Below are 24,141 nucleotides of genomic sequence, written 5' to 3'. Positions count from 1 at the left end.
ATTTTATGACAGGGGTTCATGAAATTTCTCGTGGTTCTTTGGCTTAATATATACTTTACATCTTACAGATGGCCATGGCTTTGGCTTATTGGCATAACTTTTTTCTTTTGGTTTTGGTGAGGATGCTTCAACTGACCTTTTTGGATCTTATTGTTTTCGTTTATGGCCAATTTTTTTTAACATAATTATTACCCTCATATTGCATAGCAATGAGAAATTCATACCAATTTTTAGTTAATATTTCTCCTAGGTTACTGGTTTGCTAACACTACTAACTAATATTTAAAAAATAACAAAAACAGTACACTATTGTCAAACAAACCCATCAAGGGGTACTACTGTACAATATTAGCCTAGTTAAGCTAAACATAGCAAGCAATTGAAAGGAATGTAAATCTATCTTCTTCTCTCTTGTTGGTAGCTACGCTAAACACAGCAAACAGTTGAAAGGAATTTACTATAAATCTATCTTTTCTTCTCCTCTCCTGTTGGCCCCTGTGGGCTTTTCCATATGAATAAGGTTCATTTTCTGAATAATAATAATATGTTGTTACTGTAAAAACTAAATTTACATCAGAATGTTCCAAGTTCACTTGCCAATGACATTTCTGGTGTAGCAATTATATGAAAAAATGTTTCAATTTTTCAATTGTTCATTCCTCTCATAAGTACAGTACTGCTATTTCATTGCAAGTTTTTATGAAGGTTTATGGATCTTAATGAAGATTACACTTTAATATGCTGTCATTAATACTGTAATGTAAATCTTTGAATTTAACTGCAAATATTCTCTGTTTGCAGGCAATAACATATAAATTTTAGCTTCTATAAGTAATTGTACTAATGTGTGTGTTTGTTTCACTCTCTCTCTTTTGCATTGTGTACTATTTTACTCAGGTTTTGATAAAGTTAATACCCTATAATGACATCATTAATCTAATTATTTAATGAGTAAATAAGAGTACATTATATATTTCCACTATATTTTCAACATGATACAGTATGATTTCCAAAATTTAAGTGTAAATTGTGTTTTGGATGGCATAAAGGTTTCATAAATGTTCATAGGCTATACCACAAAAATAGTGTTGTATTACTGTATTATTTAAATGAATAAGCCCTGCATACACACACACACAAAGTTAACCCTTTCACTGTAAGCCTGTTATCACCACCAGTGACAAGATCAGTGTCCTGCTAATTGTGTAACTGACTAATTTTCTCCTTTTCATATTTAATATAAACTTTGATTCTCTGTTATTTCCATTATGGTTATAATATTACACTGGAGGTTCATGGGAGATGTGCAGTACTTTACAATAACAAGATGGTGGCCTCCATAGCGGCACCTAGAGATGAGCGACTGCCAGCATTTTTCAACTTTTGGCAATCAGACCCTGTTCCTGTTTCAAAAATGAGTTTGTGAATCAAACAGTATTTTTACGTGTATTTCTGTTCGTGGGTTAATGTGTTCATGAATCAAGGTCCTGCTGTACTTCATCATCGAGAGAAACCTCCCTCTATAGAATTTTGATGGTTACTGAGGGTCTAGCCCCGTACTTAGATTATCCTATAACCCTTAAACGCCGAGCCTCTATTTACAAAAGTGTCTGCCGTATGCCGATGGGGTTTGAGAGTTAGCGCTGAAGCGGAAAAAAAGTTTTTTTCAAAAAATCACAGCACGCTTAGTTTTTAAGATTAAGAGTTCATTTTTTGCTCCTTTTTTTCTCACTGCCTGAAGTTTACTATGCAACCATCAGAAATGAAAGAAATATCATTATCATACATAAATATTGGAATATATGACAGCGCAAAAAAAAATTTCATATACAATTGTATACAAATCGCCCTGTGAACAAAATGGTTAAAGCTAACGAGTTATTTTTTTTTTTCGTTGTATTGTACACTAAATTGCGATGATTTTGGTATATAACAAATTGTAAAACGATCAAAGCAACACAGAGAAAATATTATCACAAAATGATGCATGAATTCGTAACACACGGACATAAAAAAAAGTTTTTTTCAAAAATTCACCATAGATCGAAATATTGTGCTAGAGACTTAATGTTTGTTGCAAAATGAAGGTAAATAATTGAATATTGCTAGAATGTAAGACTTTTAGCTTATAATTGCATTTTTCGACATTTCGGTCGAGTCAAAGTTGACCGAAGGTTGAAATTGACCGAAGGTTGAAATTTCGGCACTGATCATGATTTAGATGAAAATATTTCAAAAACGATAAAAGCTACAACCATGGGTTATTTTTTTTTGTTTTCTACATGAAATTGTGCACATTTTCATATATAAAACTTTATGTAACGGCTAATATAAAACGGTGCAAAAATTACGACAAAGTGACTGAAGAAATTCTGAGATTTTCAGCTGAGTTACCGCGCGCGGACGTAAGGAAAATATTTTTTTCAAGAATTCACCATAAATCGAAATATTGTGCTAGAGACTTCTCGTTTGATGCAAAATGAAGGTAAATGATTGAATATTACTAGAATGTAAGAGTTTTAGCTTACAACTGCATTTTTCTACATTTCGGTCGAGTCAAAGTTGACCGAAGGTTGAAATTTTGGCACTTACCGTGATTTATATGAAAATATGTCAAAATTGATAAAAGCTACAACCACGAGTTATTTTTAGTTGTATTCTACATGAAATTGCGCATATTTTCATATATAAAACTTTATGTAACGGCTAATACAAAACTGTGCAAAAATTACGACAAAGTGACTAAAGAATTTCTGAGATTGTAAGAGCCTGAAGCCGTCTCTTCCAAATACGTGTTTGTGTGTTCGTCGTCCATCGGAGTGGCGAGACGTTTGGCGTCTTCACAAACAGACACATGCACACAGTTTGATACAGAAGTTTGATACAGAAGATTCGTTGGAACATTATGAGTTCATGATTAGAATGCTTGCATGGCAATGCAAGCAGTGGTGATTGTACATACATCAAGACAACAATGGTTAGGGAGAAACAGACGGAAATATTGTATGGTTGAAATCGCGTTCCTTTAGAGAAAGAAAACGAGACGCTCTCTTTGTCTTGTCCACTCCAATGGACGACGAACACACACGTTTGGAAGAGACGGCGTCAGGCTCTTACAAGATTTTCAGCAAAGTTAGCGCAGACGTAAGGAAAAAGTTTTTCAAGAATTCACCATAAATCGAAATATTGTGCTAGAGACTTCTTGTTTGTTGCAAAATGAAGGTAAATGATTGAATATTACTATAATGTAAGAGTTTTAGCTTACAATTGCATTTTTCGACCATTTCGGTTGAGTCAAATTTGACCAAAGGTTGAAATTTTGGCAGTTATCGTGATTTACATGAAAATATGTCAAAATTGATAAAAGCTACAACCATGAGTTATTTTTTGTTGTATTCTACATGAAATTGCGCACATTTTCACATATAAAACTTTATGTAACGGCTAATACAAAACTGTGCAAAAATTACGACAAAGTGACTAAAGAATTTCTGAGTTTTTCAGCAGAGTTAGTGCAGACGTAATGAAAAATTTTTTTTCAAAAATTCACCATAAATCGAAATATTGTGCTAGAGACTTCTCATTTGTTGCAAAATGAAGGTAAATGATTGAATATTACTAGAATGTAAGGTTTTTAGCTTACAATTGCATTTTTCGACCATTTCGGTCGAGTCAAAGTTGACCGAAGGTTGAAATTTTGGCACTTTTTGTGATTTATATGAAAATGTTAAAATTGATAAAAGCTACAACCATAAGTTATTTTTTGTTGTATTCTACATGAAACTGCGCACATTTTCATATATAAAACTTTATGTAAAGGCTAATAGAAAACGGTGCAAAAATTACGACAAAGTGACTAAAGAATTTCTGAGATTTTCAGCAGTTAGCTGATGCTTTCTTTTGGGATAAGAAAGAAATTCGCGCATGTGCAGCTAGGTCATGCTTGTAAACAAAACAGCAGCGTGATCCGTGAACTCCCAGCATCCCTCAAGACACAATTTAAAATTTTTGGCAAACGAGGCCTATCAGTATTTTTCTGTGAATATTTAAAAAAACTTTTTGTAGTCATCGTATTTTACGTCCACTTGGCACCTGACAGACAATTTTTGTCGACGTAAAATACGTCCAGTCGGCGTTAAAGGGATAAGTTGGAAATCAGATGTTGCTATTTGTCCCTAGATTTAGTTATAAATGATTTGTTTAACCAGACCTCTGAACTCTTTTAGGGTTCTTCTCGGGCTGGGAAAAGAATGGGGGAAAGAGTACATAAAAAATTAAGTAGTTAACTAAATAAATAAATAAATAAAAAAAAGGGGGAATTAGGAAAAAAAAAGGGGGAAATTATATTTCACTTATCAATCCAATTTTGTTTAAGAAGAGAATGATATTATTAATTGAAAAGTTATTACCCTCCGCTAGAATATCCCCTACTGATTTATTTTGTAAATAAGTCCCTCCTTCATGATGCCATCTGGGACAGTCAACCAAGATGCGCCCGATTGTTACTGGGATGTTACATCTCTCACAAGCTACCCGGGTTTGTGTGCGGAGCCGACATCAGATGACAACGTGCGAGTCTTGTTAAAATAACCTCACCGATTCTCCGCTTTTGGGCAGAAGAACGCCACTTTTTAACTTCGTTCTCAATTTGTTTTAGTTTGTTTTGTGGGGGGCACATTTGTCCAATCACTCTGCCAGTCCCCACAAATTAAGGGTCCAACCGATGCTAGCCAGTCTGATATGGGGGCCCCCACAGTAGTTGGGGGGACTGTACAAGCATACTGTAGACAAAAGCTTCTCAAAATGATAAGGGAAAAGTGTTATCTACTACGATCTGCCTAACTAGAACTAAAAGAATGATGATTGAGGAGAAAAGTCCCACATCATAGGATGAGGCCTTTTGACAACTACGGAGATCAGCCCGTGCAGCGATTCATTGGGTTTTTAATGTAGAGATCTCAGTGCTCAGTATAAAGTGGCAGTTATTCACTCAGTCCAAGATGAGTAGGCACTGCACATACAAAATCATATGCAGTGCATAGAGTACTTTTTATTATTATGCTGCATAGATTTTGTAAATTACAGAAACTGCATTAAAATGCAGCTTGCCTTTACCTACAAATTAAACAAAGGTGTGATTTCACAATTTTTGCACAAGTCTTTTGCCTATTCCAAAACATTTTGCAGCCTGCACTTATTTTTCCACCCACAGCTATATCCTGCTGCTTAAATTTAATGCTGTTACTTTCTCAAGACCACCTTCTCCATTGCGTAAAGTATGAATAAAAATCACTTTGAAGTCACCATTGAGAATTGGAAAGTTTTTAATACGTCAATAGCCGTAACTTCACTCTCAAACATACAATAATTTGGTAACTAGCATCAACAAACTGCTGTTCTTAATTCGGTTGTTTATGTCAGTGTATGCTGTTTATGCCAGTGTTTTGCATGAAATACCAATGAATAATTAGGCAAGCCATACGGTAAGCCTGCTTAAAATTATAACAATTTGCATTTAGTCTACTGAACCCTTTCTTGTAGGATTATTAATTAGTCAAACACTAAACATACACGTAATGTGCATTATCAGTGGAATCCACTGAAACTGTGACAGGCATAGTAAGCCTAGCCCGGTATAATTACAGTATATCAGAGATGAAACTTGCCCCACAGCCCACAAGGGGGAGCAAGCTTCAGTTCTGAACACTGAAACACATCTGATAAAGGTTCTGATAAAGGGATTTTGAATGTGTATTAAATAACATGTAGGGTCATTCAGGAATCTTAGGGTTAAAAAACAAAGCCATTTATTTGTGTTATGAGTATCATAATTCTAAACTTACTTCTTTTGGCAACTTCCTTTGGTACTTTCTGTTTTCATATTAGTCCTATGCTTGCATGAGATAGTATTTTGTTTGTTTTATGATGTTTTAGCTCTTGGTGTCAGAAATGATATTCATCATTTGTATCAAGCCTGATATTAATGCTTTAAAGGTTTAGGGATTTTATTATCATACTATTTTATTCCTAGTGTAAATAATGTAAATTTTCTGAGGTGCCATAATAACCATATTTGTCAATATTAGTTAGTTCTTCATTGTAGGGGTGGATAGAGCTCTCGGCTAGCACGCTGTTGGCCCAGCGTTCGACTCTCCGACTGGCCAATGAAGAATTAGAGGAATTCATTTCTGGTGATAGAAATTCACTTCTCGTCATAATGTGGTTCGGATTCAACAATAAGCTGTAGGTCCCGTTGCTAGGTAACCAGTTGGTTCTTAGCCACGTAAAATAAATCTAATCCTTCGGGCCAGCCCTAGGAGAGCTGTTAATCAGCTCAGTGGTCTCGTTAAACTAAGATATACTTAACTTGTTAATATTAGTTGACAGTTTAAATTTTCACCTAAGGTCGTTTCCTAGAAATTTCTTCTAAGTATTTTTCTATACTTGCTAAATACTGTATGTTAAAATTTCATACTTCTGAATTTGTTAAGACTTTCAAGTTCTTAAGCAAGTGTGTTAATGAAAACAACTGGGAAAGTTTAACTCAGTACTATGAAATTCCAGTTAAGAGACACTGAGGAAAAGCTAAAATCTGTAATGAAGTCCTTAGTCAATTGGTAGATTTGGACACATGTTGAATTTGCTTTTGATTTATTTGAGAAGGGTGAAATGAATGCTTCATCTCCACAGAAATTGCAACTGAAGCCTGAGTGTGAAAAAACTATATTAGAAACTAACATATGTGAGACTATGCATAAATTCAATTGTATTTGTTGCACAGACTGATCTTGGTTTGATTAACTCTCCAAATGATGATGAGGCTAAGTTGGATATTTACAAGAGTCAAAACTAGTGCCTTAATTTGATGAGTTATCTAGATTAATTTTTCCTTCCTCTGAGAAGATAACTGTAAGCAGAGGTTGGCCCAAAGAGTATTGGGCTGCACTGAACCAAGGAATTTTGAAAAGTAAGGGTCATTCTTATTAGTCCCAATGTCACTCAAATTTCTGACTATGACACTGTCAAGGACTCCCCAAGCACTATAAAACAAATTTGAGAAATATGATAAAAGGTAAAAAAAAAAAAAAAAAAAAAAAAAAAACAGTATTCAGAATATGCTTATTATATTAAAGCAAGATGTGTAGGAAGTGGATAAATTCTGCAAATAAGTTTCAAGTATTTGGGTTCTGTCATAAGCAAAGAGGGTGGACGTCAGCTTGAGGTGCTGAAGAGAATTAAAGCAGTTTGGGTGAAGTGGAGACAGGTTTCAGGGGTTATTCTTGACAAGATGCCTTTGAGACTTGGGATTAAGATCTACAAAACAGTAATCAGATCAGTGCTGCTGTACGGTGCAGAAATTTGGCCAATGCAAAGAAAAGACAGGGAGCCCCGGACAGGACAGAGATGATGATGTTGAGAAGGATCCTAGGAGTGTTATTGCCAGAGAGAATGAAAGTGAACAAATACATAAAAGTAACAAATAAAATCAGGGAAAGTAGGATGAGGTGGTATGGTCATGCAGATCACAGGGATGAGGATGTTCTGGTTAAGAAAGCATGTGATATGGCTGTGGGAGGTAGTAAAGATAAGCAGAAAATTGGATGGAGTGATGTCAAAGAGACATGAAATCGCTGGGCATGGAACACACAGATGCCCAAACCAGAATTCTGTGGAGAAGGAAGACTTGCGCAGTTGACCCACAGGAATATTGGATCAAGGTCATACAAAGGAGAAAAAGACTGTGATTTTGAATTTACTGTACTGTATTCATAAAGAGAAAATGTAGCACAGCAGAAAATCAAGCAAAGTCTAGTGCAGCAAAAAACATGCCTGGCCTGTGCTAGCCTAGCTTAGTCAGGTTGCTATTGAACTATGCTGTAACTGGGTTATATGGAGGTTTTAGTGTCACAGCAACTGTATTGCTGAACTTTCCTGTTGCTACCCAATTTACAATTTAGGTCAATAAAAGCAAGCACTGATGGAAAAAAAAAAAATGTATACGTAATTGCATGCATCTCTTCTCTTAATATGTTGTCTATGTCCACCAATGTTACTGATTCTACTAATATCCTTTTCCTCATTTGCACTACATTTTAAAGGCAGACCTACTACCTGGTTCTAATAGCCAATTTTAGAAGCACTTATTATTTCTTATATTTTTAAAAAATTATATGTAAGTTATATTCTTTGGTAATATAATTTTCTTGCTTTCCCTATACATACTCTTCTCTCTGTATGTCTACATAAGAATGGTGTAAATACCGTGACTGGAGGTGACATTTTATGTTGATCATATGCTAATCATATCCAGCATTTCTAACTTTTTCTATGGTCCTGATATTTCCTCCATACTGGATATATCTTATATAGATGTAAGTAATGCTTTGTGTATATATTTCCATATTAGAATGGTGTGAATATTGTGAGTAACTTGATCAAATGCTGATTAGAGCAGCAAAGTAGTGACTGTGAGAAGGCGTAATAAACTCACGTTACCTTATGCCATAAAGATGGCTCTTGAAATGTGTCAGCCTTGTTATTTCACCCCACCTTAAAGGTGGCAGCAATATTTTATTCAAATTGCTAATACCATAATACACTGAAATATCAAGTACAGAATGCCAGTACGAGCCTACCTTGTTCTGAATAATTACAGCCAGAAGACCAAACATGAGAAGAACAATAACACTCACAAAAACAAACATTCCACATGTTGTGAAGTCAAACCTGAAAAACAAAACAGCTTTTAGATTTACAATAACAGGAATAAATGACTTGCTAATTTTTCTTTAAGAATCCCTGTCCATTCATTTTTTTCAAATCAAATCTACTTATAATAATTATAAGGGAGGAGACACTTCAAACGCATTTGAAAAAAAAAAAAAAGTGCCGTTTCAGCAGCACTCTTTTCTACGGAACAGAAACTGAATAAGAGCTGCATAATAATCAAGACACTGGTGGTGATCATCTGAGGGACAAGAGAACAATCTGGAGTTTTTCTTTTAATAATGGGAATACAGTAATACCTCGATCTTATGTGCTTTGAGTTGCAGGAAGTCACAGACACATGAACTTTTCATTGGAACCTAACTAATTGGCATACGTGATTTCTTCAGATGCGACATTTGCAAAATCCTCGAGAAACCCTGCAGATGTGGTTGTTTCATATTTGAAGTAATTTATAAGTTTTCATCCTTTTATGTCTTAAATTGGTATAAAAAATTTGTATTTTTTTTATTTCCATACAGAAATACTGTATGACAGAAGCAAACTTCAAGTTAAAATATAGTAAAATCAATCAAAATCACAAAGCAGCTATGTAAATCACAAAGCAGCTATTTTTGTTCTCTCTTTCTCTCTCTGAGATAAGAGAGATTTTTTATGCATATGTAATATGTAACATGTGTAACATGCATGTTTATTTGTTTTGTACACTGTAGTTTTATAGATAAACGCTGACTTACTTTGTTATTAATTATTTCATATTTTCCATGATATAATTTAAAATTTTTGCACTTCTATAGTAAATTTTAAAAGAATAAAATAGATTCCCCAGTCTTTTCTCTGATCCTTTGGAGCAAGGGGGGTTTGTAACCTAACTGTCAATTATCTCGACACATTGACCAATTGACCGCGAAGGGTGGAAAATGTTGCCCACTGCTGCTCTCTCTCTCTCTCTCTATCTCTTTTTCCTTCATAATCATGAATTTTCATCTTTTGATATCTAACATAAATATATCAAACATAAACATAACCTCTCTCTCTCTCTCTCTCTCTCTCTCTCTCTCTCTCTCTCTCTCTCTCTCTCTCTCTCTCTCTCTCTCTCTCTCTCTCTCTCTCTCTCTCTCTCTCTCTCTCTCTTCCTTCCCAACCCAAGTTACTCTTTCTGTCATAATTCATGAATAATTTCTCTCTTGATACTGGCAATCCCCGGTTAACACTGCTCCAGTTTTATGGGGCTTGTCTAGCGACGAAAATAACAGATTTCTGTTTATTGGTACCGATACATACCTAACAGAGGCACCAATAACTGAAAATCGGAGCGTGCTCTCTCTCTCTCTCTCTCTCTCTCTCTCTCTCTCTCTCTCTCTCTCTCTCTCTCTCTCTCTCTCTCTCTCTCTCTCTCTCTCGTCATATTAGGGTTTAAACTATACTGTATATACTGTTGTGTATTAGCATTTGTAGTGACAGTACAGCACCAAACTTACACAGATCCTTGCCTTATGAGGGGTTCTGGAACTTAACCTCACTTGAGTTTGAAGTATTACTGTAATACACAATGGGAAAAAAAAACTATAAACGAAAAATATACACCGTTATTATTGTATCATCTTAATGCAGTAGGGTATAAAAATATATGGATCACAAGCAGGGATATGCTGTAGTTCACATTTATGTGCTGCTCACTGGCAGGAAAGTGGTCACTGTTGACTGGTCATTACATTTATTACCAAAAGGCTGGTGGTTTGCCTCTATGATCTGGTTAGACTTTTGGATATCACTGCTTGTGAGGCATGGTTGAACTTTGACAGCACCATCAGCAAGTGTGGTTCTCTAATAGTGGTAGGTACCTGTAATATGAAATTCTTAGGTGTAACTTTTAGAGATGATTAAAGTTCCAATACCTGCAGCACCTTGAAAATACCCAAACAGCCATTTCCCTTGGTACTGTGTTACAAACACCTGTCCTCATCACTGCTTACTTAAAAACCTATCTGAAATGCTAGAAACGGATCCATGACCCTAATTTCAATAGTTTCACTCAAACTGTACAACCAGCTAATGTCAGAAAAACTGTAGGCTCATCTGATACACTCCACAGCTGGAAATAGTAAGAGGCATTCTGAACACCTACTTTTGGCACCACCAAAAGGCCCAGAAGGAGGAAACAAAAAGGTTATCTCTCAAGCAGGTGATTCCAGAGTTTTGGAGTAAATGAACAAGTGTGTTTCCAATTTCCAAGTACAGGACAAAGTCATGATACTTGCCAAAACACTTCAATGAGGGAAATCAGTTTGGTGAGTGATGTCTTAGTCCAAATTCTGACTCCAGGGCCCAGCAGAGCCCAAGCAGACTATGGGGGACAAGATATTCTTCCCAGAAGCTGAAGCCCTAAGCAGGCAAGACTGATCACAGCTTTTAACTGGCTCTCAGATCTATGTCCTTTGGTCTGAAGGCCTGGTGCAAGGTAGTTAACCCTGTAGGGGAGCAGTGCCATCAGTGCACCTCATGTGGTGCACTGTAGGCATTACCTAAGGTTCTTTGGAGTATCCCTTTGGCTCGTAGCTGCAACCCCTTTCATTCCTTTTACTGTACTTCCATTTATATTCTCTTTTCTTGCATCTTACTTTCCACTCTCTCCTAACAATTGTTTCATAGCGCAACTGCGAGGTGCTCCTCCTCCCCCTCCTTCTCTTACACCTTTAAAAAAAATTTTTTATTCTCAATTTCCCTTTCAGTGATAAATGACCTCAAAGATCCCTGCACTTAGCCTTTCACCTAAATTTTATATTCCATTTCATTAAAGGCAGTCAACCTTACAAGGGCTACAAGGAGCTTTCTCTGACAAAGGTAGACAAGGAGGTCCATGACCCTCCAAAATGGAAGTTCTGAGTCCCATGTTCACACAGAAGACAGGCCAATTACCCTGGAAGGAAAAGGATCACAGGAAATCCTTCTGGGAGACTGCCAAGAGCCATTAGTTCGGGGAAAACCTAATTGACATGGGATCCATGAAGAGCTACCAAGGTGTCTAAGCCAAGGAATGATCCATACCCAGTTGGCAGTCTGGTGTGCCACAGTGGGGAAAAAGGTGTAGGAGTTCCAAATGGCCCAGGCTTACTGGAAGGCATCCTCCAGGGATGACTAGGTAACTAGCACTGGAAAACAGAACCCCCTGTTAGTCATGTGGCAAAACAAATTGATCACTGGTGATTTTGAGCTTAAACTGCCATTCCCCTCAAAAATAGAAGACTACTAGTCTTTACTACAAGCATCTGCACTTGGAGCTGATCAGGGGCACTTCATTCATCACCAAAGTGTGTGCAGAGGGAGTCACTCTTGCAGGACGAGCTTCTTCATGTAAGGGGAGGCTGAAGAGACCCACAAAATCCAAGGTGGCTGACAGCAGATCTGTCAACCACATGTACTGTAAAAGGAGGTCTGTCACACACTAACTCCCCCACCTATATGTGTACTGTCTGACAACCGTATTAACCCTTAAACGCCGAGCCTCTATTTAAAAAAATGTCTCCCGTATGCCGGCGGCGTTCGGGAGTTAGCGCCGAAGCGGAAAAAAAAGTTTTTTTAAAAAAACCACAGCACGCTTAGTTTTTAAGATTAAGAGTTCATTTTTGGCTCCTTTTTTTGTCATTGCCTGAAGTTTAGTATGCAACCATCAGAAATGAAAAAAAATATCATTATCATATATACATATTGAAATATATGACAGCGCAAAAAAAATTTTTATATAATTTTATACAAATCACGCTGTGAGCAAAACGGTTAAAGCTAACGGATTATTTTTTTTCTTTGTATTGTACACTAAATTGCAATGATTTTTGTATATAACAAATTAGAAAACGATCAAGGCAACACAGAGAAAATATTATCACAATATGATGCGTAAATCCGTAACGCGCGGACGTAAAAAATTTTTTTTTTCAAAAATTCACCATAAATCGAAATATTGTGCTAGAGACTTCCCGTTTGTTGAAAAATGAAGCTAATTGATTGAATATTACTAGACTGTAAGTGTTTTAGCTTACAATTGCAGTTTTCGACCATTTCAGTCAAGTTGAAGTTGACCCAGAAGGTCGAATTTTTCTATTTATCGTAATTTATATGAAAATATTTCAAAACTGATAAAAGCTACAACCATGAGTTATTTTCTGTTGTATTCTACATGAAATTGCGCACATTTTCATATATAAAAGTTTATGTAACGACTAATATAAAACGGTGCAAACATTACGACAACGTGACAAAAGAATTTCTGAGATGTTGGCCGAGTTACAGCGGACGTAAGGAAAATGTTTTTTCAAAAATTCACCATAAATCGAAATATTGTGCTAGAGACTTCTAATTTATTGCAAAATAAAGGTAAATGATTGAATATTACTAGAATGTAAGAGTTTTAGCTTACAATTGCGTTTTTCGACCATTTCGGTCGAGTTAAATTTGACCGAAGGTTGAAATTTTGGCAGTTATCATGATTTATGTGAAAATATTTCAAAACTGATAAAAGCTACAACCATGAATTATTTTCTGTTGTATTCTACATGAAATTGCGCACATTTTCATATATAAAACTTTATGTAACAACTAATCTAGAACGATGCAAACATTACGACAACGTGACGAAAGAATTTCCGAGATGTTCGGCCGAGTTACCGCGCGGACGTAAGGAGAAAGTTTTTTTTTTCAGAAATTCACCATAAATCGAAATATTATGCTAGAGACTTCCCGTTTGTTGCAAAATGAAGGTACATGATTGAATACTCCTAGAATGTAATAGTTTTAGCTTATAATTGCATTTTTTTACCATTTTGGTCGAGTTAAAGTTGACCAAAGGTTGAAATTTTGGCAGTTATCGTGATTTATATGAAAATATTTCAAAACTGATAAAAGCTACAACCATGAGTTATTTTCTGTTGTATTCTACATGAAACTGCGCACATTTCCATATATAAAACTTTATGTAACAACTAATATAAAACGGTGCAAACATTACGACAACGTGACGAAAGAATTTCTGGTGCGGACGTAAGGAAAAAGTTTTTTTTTTAAATTCATCATACACAGAAATATTGTGCTAGAGATTTCCAATTTGTTGCAAAATGAAGATAAATGATTGAATATTACTAGAATGTAAGAGTTTTAGCTTACAATTGCATTTTTTTACCATTTCAGTCGAGTCAAAGTTGACCGAAGGTTGAAATTTTGGCAGTTATCGAGATTTATATGAAAATATTTCCAAACTGATAAAAGCTACAACCATGGGTTGTATTTTATTGTATTTTACATGAAATTGCACACATTTTCATATATAAAACTTTATGTAACGGCTAATATAAAACAGTGCAAAAATTACGACAAAATGACGAAAGAATTTCTGAAATTTTCGGCAGAGTTACCGCGCGGACGTAAGGAAAAAGTTTTTTTCAAAAATTCACCATAACTCGAAATATTGTGCTAGAGACTTCCAATTTGTTGCAAAATGAAGGTAAATCATTGAATATTACTAGAATGTAAGAGTTTTAGCTTACAATTGCGTTTTTCGACCATTTCGGTCGCGTCAAAGTTGACCGAAGATTGAAATTTTTTGTAGTCGACGTACGGTACGTCCACCTGGCACCCAACAGACAATTTTAGTCGACGTATGATACGTCCAGTAGGTGTTTAAGGGTTAACACACTGGCAAAAGGTGGAGGCCCTGTGGAACATTTTGAAAGAGGCCCTCCGGACTTTCCCTTTTTCCTCCTACCAGGAGATGGTGAGGAAGACAAGGAGGAGGTAGTGGAAGGACAGCTCTTTCAATTCTCCTTTTAGCTCAGGTATTGCTCAGTTCTTCATTGGAAGGGTGGGTAGAGCTCTCGGCTAGCACACTGTTGGCCCAGTGTTCTACTCTCCGGCCAGCCAGTGAAGAATTAGAGGAATTTATTTCTGGTGATAGAAATTCATTTCTCATCATAACATGGTTTGAATTCCACAATAAGCTGTAGGTCCCGTTGCTAGGTAACCAGTTGATTCTTAGCCACGTAAAATAAATCTAATCCTTCAGGCCAGCCCTAGGAGAGCTGTTAATCAGCTCAGTGGTCTGGTTAAACTAAGATATACCTAACTTTCTAAGGACACTGTAGTGGTCAGTGTCCTGGGGCAACCATATAGTGTGGGTAGGTGAATGGTTGCCTGCCCTTCACTACACCAACCTCTTGCCCAAGGAAGGAGTAGGGAGGCGTTTGGCAGTGAAGAGGAAGTATACACTAACACTTCAAGACTATGTCATCAGTAAGTTCTTCCCTACAATGCCAACTCTCCTAATTCTTTAGCCCAACAGGGGTGCACTCAAGCATGGAGTAGGGAGTGTTCAGCAGTGAGGAGGAAGTGGTATGCTGTAAATTCTGCCTTACTATGGCAACTCTGCTGAATTGCCCAGAGGGGTAAACGTGAGGAAGGAGTAGGGAGGTGTTCAGCAGTGAGGAAGAAGTCTTAGGCTAACACTTCAAGGATACCTCCTCTACTGAAAACTTTCCAACAGCTGTAAAATCTATCCTACAATAGCATCACTGCTGATTCTGGAAAGAGAACAAAACTAATAAACTGAGGATTCACCAAAGAAAAAAGGAGATGGAGGTTCACTATACTCACTATCACCCTCCACTGCATCAAAAATGATTTCTTAAAAACCAAAACTGAAACGAAATACAGAACTTCAACTTGGCAGTCATGAGGAGCACAGCAAAGCATCCTCTTGTGACAAAGAAAATGTGCTTGAAAACAGAAAGTGAGTGAGGGGGTTTTTCAATGCTCAGTCCCCCCCCCATAACCACCAGTTAACCACTCTGAAATGAAATGGAATATAAAATTAAGGCTAAGGGCTGGGACCTTTTGAGGTAATGCAGTTCTGAAAGGAAAATGAGAGTAAAACTGTTTTAAAAGTGTACAAGGACGAAAACCTAGCAGTTGCAATGTGAAACAATTGTTAGGAGTGTGTGGAAAGTAAAATGGTAGAATATGAACAAAAGTAAAATAAAATGGATGAAATGGGTTGCAGCTGGGGGCCAAAGGGATGCGGCAAAGAACTTTACATACTGCCTACAGTGCACCACTTGGGGTGAATTGATGGCAATAACAAACCCTGCCCCCTGCTAAGGGGGTTAACCAGTTTGTTTCCAAGTTCAATAATTATCTCCAGATCACACTGAAGGACACTTCTGAAATAAAAGGCAATGGTGTGTACTTATTTCCATAGGAACAAATTAGAACTGAATTACAAAAAAAAAATGACAAATTAAACTTAACATCTTTCTATACCAATGAAGCATTTCCCTGAGATAATCCATGTATTTACCCTTTCATGAAACCCATATCATCTTCACAACTAGAACAGATCAGTCTTTCATGTATCATTATCAAAGACTTTGTAATGTATTTATGAGCAAGAATTAAACAAACTCATAATTAGAAATTCATATGCACAAACAATTTCAAATATATAATTAATCTATGATTATCTAAAATGTTAGCCAAAGTTTCTCTGTAACCAAGAAATTAATTGCTCTGCAAGTTTTCCTTGAGCCAAATGTAATGACACTACCAAATAGGGCACTGTTGATTGTCTTCTCATAATCTTTTTTATTAAACACAAAACTCCATTATGTGAACTCCACCCAAATAGTAAAAATTATGTGAAATGCACCCAAATAGATAGTAAAAATGTACTTTGCTCCCAATTACAGTTTAAAGAAAGAGATTTCCATTTTTGTATAGAGAATTCCAATCTTCACTACTTGTGGGTATAAAATACAAGACAGCTCAGATACTTACCTTGTTTGGAATGCAAAAATTGTTAAGGAGAGTGTCACTGCAATGCAGATGCCAACTGCTAATAAAATCTCATTACTTGTGAAGGAGGCTGATGCAGTTCCCAACAATACACCTTCACAAATCTACAAAAATCAATAGTATTCTGTGTAAGGATTTAGAATGAAGACACAGTATATTCATACACAATACAGTCTAATTCTAAGAAGTTTTATATTTAAGATAGAAATCACTAAATACAATACAAAGTGATAGGTATACATACAGTAAACCCTGTTCAATGAAAATTAAATATTCTTCAATTGAAAAATCCTGTGGTCAAATTAATGAATATCTTCTGTATAAAGCAATGGCAAAATCTAAGCCTAATATTGCAATTTTTCTTACTGTGAATATTCCAAGGAAGATGTAATTGTGTGGTGTTTTCCTTCTCAGGTTACCACAGCAAGACAACGCAATGATACAGACAAGTGTGCCTGCTAAAGCAACATAGAAGATCGCCACGTTGTTGAAGACGAACGATTTAACGCTTTCACTCAAGGTAAAAACTGCCACAAAGCCAAAAGTCACTGTCAGCTGGGCCATCAAAATCATATATACTTTCCTATGAAAAGAAAAAACAATTACACTATACAGAATCATAGGAAACTGCGACAAAGACAATGTCTTTTGTTATATGTCGTAAATAATGCCACTTCACGTCCTCGAGAAAAATACCATTGTGTCAAATGATATACAGCCAGCCCTAGATTACAAACTAACTAAATTCAATCCCAAGTTGCATCCAAGTCATATATGCATGGAAGCTGGAACAGGTAGAAACTGTTTGTACCTAGCGTCAGTTAAGTCTAATGTCCTTGGTGCATACTATAAAGTTTACCTTTTCATGTACATAAAAGACTTAAAAACTACCGTACGTATTCCCAAACAGTAAACATCTTGACCACAAAAAGAAAAGTAACCTGGTATATACAGTCATATCTGAATTTGTGCACCATATTTACAATGCTTGTATAATATTGTACTGAACTTCAAGTAATATTTAGCCCCTTTTCTTTCACACAAATTCATGATTTTCTCATATTTGCCATGTAAATTATGAGTTCAGAACTTCATGTGATATTCAGCCCTTTTTTCACATAAATTCATTTCCTCATATTCTCTTTGTAAGGTAAGAGTTCAGAATTTCTTGGCACTTGACGATTAGGCTGGGCTATGTTAGGCTACTCTCAAGGGACTTAGAAATCTGTAACAAAAGAAAAGATATATATATAAAAAAATAAGGATGAACAATAAACACTAACGATATTTACACTCTTTAAACACTAATAAAGGCATTCACACATTCTTCAAAGTGATAGATACCTTACAATGAAGCTTGTAACATGGGGCATAAACATTATGAATTTTCAGTGATTTGCAATTTCTTAGGTAAACAGAGCCTTTCTTGTAGAAGCATTCCTCTGTGTGAGATGGAATCGTCGGTGCATTCACAGTCCCTATACAGTTCACACACGACAGGTCCCTGCTCAGTACTCATGGTTACTAAGTTGATTTACTTGCAAACAGTCATGTTGCTCCCCCTCTCATGTGTGGCTCTCCACAACAATGGGTTGCATATGCATGACAATTTACCTTTTATCTGTACCTTCTCTTTGTTTGAGCATTCTTACGGGCACTGGACTGAACCTAGTGACCAAAAACACGAAAGATGACCGACCAGTACAATGGGAGTGCAATGGCATCCAAACCAGCATTCTCCTCTCTCAATAGCCCCTCCTTTTACCCACTCTCCATGCTGCTGTATTTCTGCGTCTTTTCGGCTTAATGGGAGTGGTGTGCACTGATGCCGCCATCTTGTGAAAGTTGCCCTGAGGCAATCCCACCCAGTCCAGAGAAGCATGGCCCAGGGAGACTATGCATTCTACTACTACGACCTGTTTCGAGTGGAAGCACACTCCCGCTCTACCTCACGGAGGCCGCCATTTGCCTCGTGCCACATGACACCACTTCTGGGACCCCAACTCATAAAGGAGTGATCATTTTGGATACCCAAGGTAAGTCTAAAATGTACACGGGAATTCGGCGGCCCATCTTCCTTCAACTATATTCTATTTTCCTTACTTTTTATCAAGAAACCTTCCCAAATTCCCCAGTGGATCTCTCTCTCCCTTTGTAACTATATGTCCCACCTTGGATCCCCTCTCTCTTTCTTCGGCACCAAAGACTCCCACCATTTGCATGTTTAGTTAATTTCAGCTTAGAGAGTGATACCAAGGTGTCTTTTGACTGGCTGTGCCATGATATTGCCGTGTGCTAGACAGACTAAATGATATATCATTAGGGCTTTAATGCATGCTATACCTTTAGTTAATTCAACACCACTCTCTTTCAGAGGGATGTTTTTATTGTGTGATGTAAGACCATCTTAGTTTGTACACCATCACCCATCTGTGCTCAACTGTGTGATAAAACAAAGGACTTTTATCTCTCTATGGCACCGCCAAATATTTATAATTTCACTTCATATACCGTTTTAACCGATGTGCCAGTTGCATAACTTTTTGTGGATTACTGTTATTGTCTGTTAAGTAAATGTAGTTACATTGCTCCACCACTTTTTCACGGGGATAGGTTCCAGACCCACAGAAATACAAAATCCCCTCTAAACATACTTATAACAGCCAAAAGCCCTGTACCCCTTAAACTAAAATGCTTATAACTCTCTACTTTAAAAGTTCACAGCCTAATCTACTTTTAAAAGTTCACAGCCTAATTTAATAGTTCAAACAAAAAATACCTTAAATTATCATACTAAAACAATTATTATCAATTCAAACAAAAATACACCCCAAACCATCATCCCAAAACACCCTAAGTCATCTTAGATTAGTATCCTTTTACAACTGTCACTCTCAAGTATACAGTATACCCCCTAAAATGCTTGTAACAATGATTTACTAATTTTAAAATATTTATATTAATGTAAACACAAAAAATCTATAAAATGTTTAATACATATTAAATAAACCTGTCTTATACAACGTTTGACAACTAATCAAGTTACCCCTGTACAGCCCTGCATAGCCGTTTTCTCTTACAGTATTGAAGTCATCCCGGTTTCCTTTTACATTGGTAAAAACAATTAAAATTATCACTAATTCACTTTTTTTTGTAGATTTCATATTGTGTTCATGACTAAATACAGATTTTTATAAAAATAATTACAGCATACTTACAATGTACTGTACTACTGTACCTGTTAAGCTCATTTCAGGTTGGGGCCCCAGACTGAGCATAACAGGTGTAAGACTCTCTCTCTCTCTCTCTCTCTCTCTCTCTCTCTCTCTCTCTCTCTCTCTCTCTCTCTCTCTCTCTCTAAGGGTATATATAAGATGTGACCTTCATGTCGAGTTAACGTAATATTCAGGTTTTAAAATTTATCCCACGGACAGTAATTCACGTAAATAAACACAGGCACATTCTCCTTACCATTATGTAAAAACACAGGCACATTCTCCTTCCCATTATGTAGTATTATTTTATGTAACTGAGAGAGAGTATTCTGTGATGGCCAGCCAGCCAAAAAATCTCCCCCTTTACCTTGTTTAAAGTCACACAGGTTAAGGCTTTCTTACAGAATTTCCATCCAGTCTAGGACGGAATCTCTGCTTAAATAGGGGCTATCTTACTGGCACTAGGCTTAACCTCTTGAACGAATTTACGTAAGATGGCTGACCAGTACAATGGGAGTGCAATGGCGTCCAAACCAGCTTTCCTCTCCTCTCTCTCAATAACCCCTCCTTGTACCCACTCTCTGTGCTGCCGTATTTCTGTGTCTTTTAGGCTTAATGGGAGTGGCGCACACGGACACCACCATCTTGTGAAAGTTGCCCTGAGGTAGTCTCTGCCCAGTTCAGAGAATCATAGCCCAGGGAGACTATGCATTCTGCTACTAGGAGCCGTTTTGAGCGGAAGCACACTCCCACTCTACCTCACAGAGGCCATCATTTGCCTCATGCCACATGCCACCAATTCTGGGACCCCAACTCATGAAGGAGTGATCATTTTAAGTCGAAAACGTACATGGGAATTTGGTGGCCCATTTTCCTTTGACTAATTTCTGTTTTCCTTATTTTTTATCAAGAAACCTTCCCACCTTCCCCCATGGTCTCCCATGCGTATCTCTATTTCCCTTTGTCACTATATGTTCCACCTTGGATCCCATACATCTCTTCAATGCCAAAGCCTCCCAGCGTTTGCATGTTTAGTTAATTTCAGCTTAGAGAAAGTGATACCACGGTGTCTTTTGATCGGCTGTGCTGTGACACTGCCGTGAGCTAGGATAGACAGATGATATATCGTTAGGGCCTTATGCATGTTATTCATTTAGTTAATCTGACAACTCCCTCTTTGGGATGTTTTTATTGTGTAATGTAAGACCATCTCGGCTCATACACTGTCACCCATCTGTGCTCCATGTGTGACAAGACAAGGTATTTTTACCTCTCTGCGGCACCACCGAATATTTATAATTTCATTTCATATATTGTTCTAACACTTGTGACAATTGCATAACTCTTTGTGGACTATTGTTATTATTTGTTAAGTAAATTTAGTTAACCGCTAACTGAGTACATGTATAATTACGCCTTACAGTAACTTGATGAAGGGAGAAATCAAGGTTAGTATTCCCTGTCTTTTCATTCTTCTCAGTTGTTTTATATTAATGTCAGCCATTTTCTAGCATCAATGAACATAGTAACCCCTTTTCCAGTGCTGGTCTTCCACTGCCAGGGTGTTGATTACATGCCAGTCCCATAAGTGGGCATGGAGCAACTGGCCTGGGTCCCAGGAAGTACACCAATTTGTAACGGGACAGTCAACTAGTAAAAGAGCTAAGCTTTAAAGTTGGCAAATAGCCACATTGTCCCCACATGAGCCTCCTCCCTTCTACCTGCTTAACAGCAGACAGTGGGATAGCAATAGAGAAGGGAGAAATAAGGAACCACAAGGATTTGGAGCTGTTGCTGGAGGTGTGTTTCCCCAACATGACTAACAAATGCCTTTTGTCCTCCTTCCTCCTACCAAACTTCTGCCACTGAGAAGGCAAACCAATAAACTCCTTGCATGGGGAAGAGCAAGTGCATCCCTTCCCCCTATGAAAGGAACAGTACTGTGATGGTCCACTGTTATAGGAGACATGACTAACAAATGCCTTTTGTCCTCCTTCCTCCTACCAAAACTTCTGCCACTGAGAAGGCCAACCAATAAACGCCTTGTATGGGGAAGAGTAAGTGCATGCCTTCCCCCTGCGAAAGGAACAGTGCCGTGAGGGTCCACTTATTATATTATTATTAAAGTAGTTTAACCAGACCACTGAGCTGACTTTCAACTCTCAGAGGGCTGGGCAGAAGGATTAGATTAAAATACTAGGTCTAGGCTTGAGGCCAAGCACTATGACTCAATAGGTCAATCAGTATGATGATGAAAGAATTAAAATGAAATTAAAAACTCCACATAGGCAAATGCTCTCATACTGGAACACATACCTACAATAAATACATTTACTCATACTTCCTTACATACATACTAAGGTAAATTCAAATTCAGAATGTAAGTAATATTTAAAATTTTTTTTTTTTTTTAAATTCGCCAAATGCTATAAGGGTTTTCGTGCTTTATTATTTAATTATTTTTGTATTTTATTAATTAAATCATAGTTCCTCATGAACATTAAAATTGGAATGACTGAAAATGTAAAAGATTCTGACAAAATTTCATTCACTGATTTATTCCCAAAAGTTGACGGTCGCTGTTGGTCATACTTTGGGCACTCACATAACACGTCTGATCATTATTATCACCTTGCACTCTGAACACTAGGGAGCCGGGCCACGTGGGCTGCTCATTAAGTGTCCATGTGTCAGATGAGTATGGCCTATTCTGAGACGTGTTAAAATTACTTGTGCGTGTCTGTCTGTCTCTCTCTCTCTCTCTCTCTCTCTCTCTCTCTCTCTCTCTCTCTCTCTGATATGATGAACTCCAATTTTTAACATTAGGTTTTATTTGTTTCAATTTATTACTTTCAAGTTCTTCACTCCATATATATTGCCATTTATTTATGATACCCATTTTTTTGTGTGTTATATAATCAGTAACAGGAATATTCACATTTGATCTTGTCATGTGAGTTGCTTCTTTGGCTAGTTCTTTGTTGGGCGAGTGGGTTCCGTTCTCAGCTAGCACTCTGCTGGCCGCCAGTTCGAATCTCCGACCGGCCAATGAAGAATTAGAGGAATCTATTTCTGGTGATAAAAGTTCATTTCTCGCTATAATGTGGTTCGGATTCCATAATAAGCTGTAGGTCCCGTTGCTAAATAACCAATTGGTTCTTAGCCACGCAAAATAAATCTAATCCTTCGGGCCAGCCCTAGGAGGGCTGTTAATCAGCTCAGTGGTCTGGCTAAACTAAGGTATACTTAACTTAGCTTCTTTGGCTGCTTTGTCTGCATCTTCATTTCCTTTGATCCCTACATGGGCAGGGATCCAAAATATTTCTACATTTTTTCCATTATTATATAAGTTATGGAGAAATTTAATTTGTTGTAAAATATTATTTTTTGATTTGTAACTGAATAGCTTCTACAGCGCTTCACGAGTCACCAAAACTCACAAAATTATTGAATGATATTTCTTTAACTATTTTTAGAGCTGATGCAATTCCACACAATTCTACTGTGAATAATAAGGCAATAGTAGGTAGAGAGAACTGATAAGTTTTGTCTTAGGACACTGCAGCATATCCCACTCCATGCTCTGATTTAGATCCATCTGTATATATTGCGTAATGTGGATCTTTTCAGTTTATATGCTCTACTGTATGTTGTCTATGGTGTTCTGGTGTATATGAGTAACTTTTTGATATTTCAGGTGTGTACAAATTCTCATTTTATTCATTGTCCAGGGAGGTGATTTTACGATTAAAGACACTTGTATATTTATATTCAGCGATTCAAACAATCTTCTAGTTCTAATTGGGAAAGGTGGAGGATGGTTATTTATAAATACATCTCTTAATTCAAATAATTTTTTTGTTGAAGAGTCACTTGTCTGAATTCTTAGAGCACTTTTCATTGTTACTAGCTCTCTATGGAGAGACAGAGGCAGTTCACCACATTCAACTTGTAAAGATGATTGTGGTGATGATATCAAGGGTCCTGAGTATATTCTAAGGCCTCATTGTGCACAGGGTCTAACATTTTCAATGCTGTGTCTGATGCTGAGCCATGTACTTTACTTCCATAATCAATGATGGACAGAACTGTTGCTTTATACAGTGAGTGTATGTCTATCGGCTCCCCAAGTAGTGTTCGATAGTTTTGTAATTAGATTTAATGCTCTTTTACATTTCGATTTCATGTAGGCTTTCCAGTTCAAGTGAGTATCGAATACTAATCCCAAAAATTTTGCTGTTTGGCCAATTGGTATACTGTGGTTTCTGATTTTTAAATCAAATTTCTTCACTTTTTTTCCACTTTTCATTTTTATATAACATGATTGCTAGGGTTTTATCTATGGAAAATTTACAGCCTA

At 36.9% G+C, this 24,141-nt stretch overlaps 1 protein-coding gene across 2 annotated transcripts in view; it reads right to left on the bottom strand.

Moving 5' to 3' along the window:
* LOC136852603 (protein lifeguard 1-like) overlaps positions 1–24,141 on the bottom strand; it is a 77,179-nt gene that overhangs the window by 8,960 nt on the left and 44,078 nt on the right. For both annotated transcript variants that reach the window (XM_067127480.1, XM_067127481.1), the window contains exons 3-5: positions 16,933–17,149; positions 16,549–16,670; positions 8,637–8,727 (exon numbers count right to left, since the gene is read on the bottom strand). In XM_067127480.1, coding sequence (XP_066983581.1) covers positions 8,637–8,727; positions 16,549–16,670; positions 16,933–17,149 — 430 coding nt within the window. The remainder of the gene's footprint in view (positions 1–8,636; positions 8,728–16,548; positions 16,671–16,932; positions 17,150–24,141) is intronic.

Source organism: Macrobrachium rosenbergii, chromosome 25, assembly GCF_040412425.1.
Source record: "Macrobrachium rosenbergii isolate ZJJX-2024 chromosome 25, ASM4041242v1, whole genome shotgun sequence".
NCBI classification, from domain to species: Eukaryota; Metazoa; Arthropoda; class Malacostraca; order Decapoda; family Palaemonidae; genus Macrobrachium; species Macrobrachium rosenbergii.
Note: the sequence above shows the minus strand (reverse complement) of the source record. Positions and strands in the feature narration are given on the sequence as shown.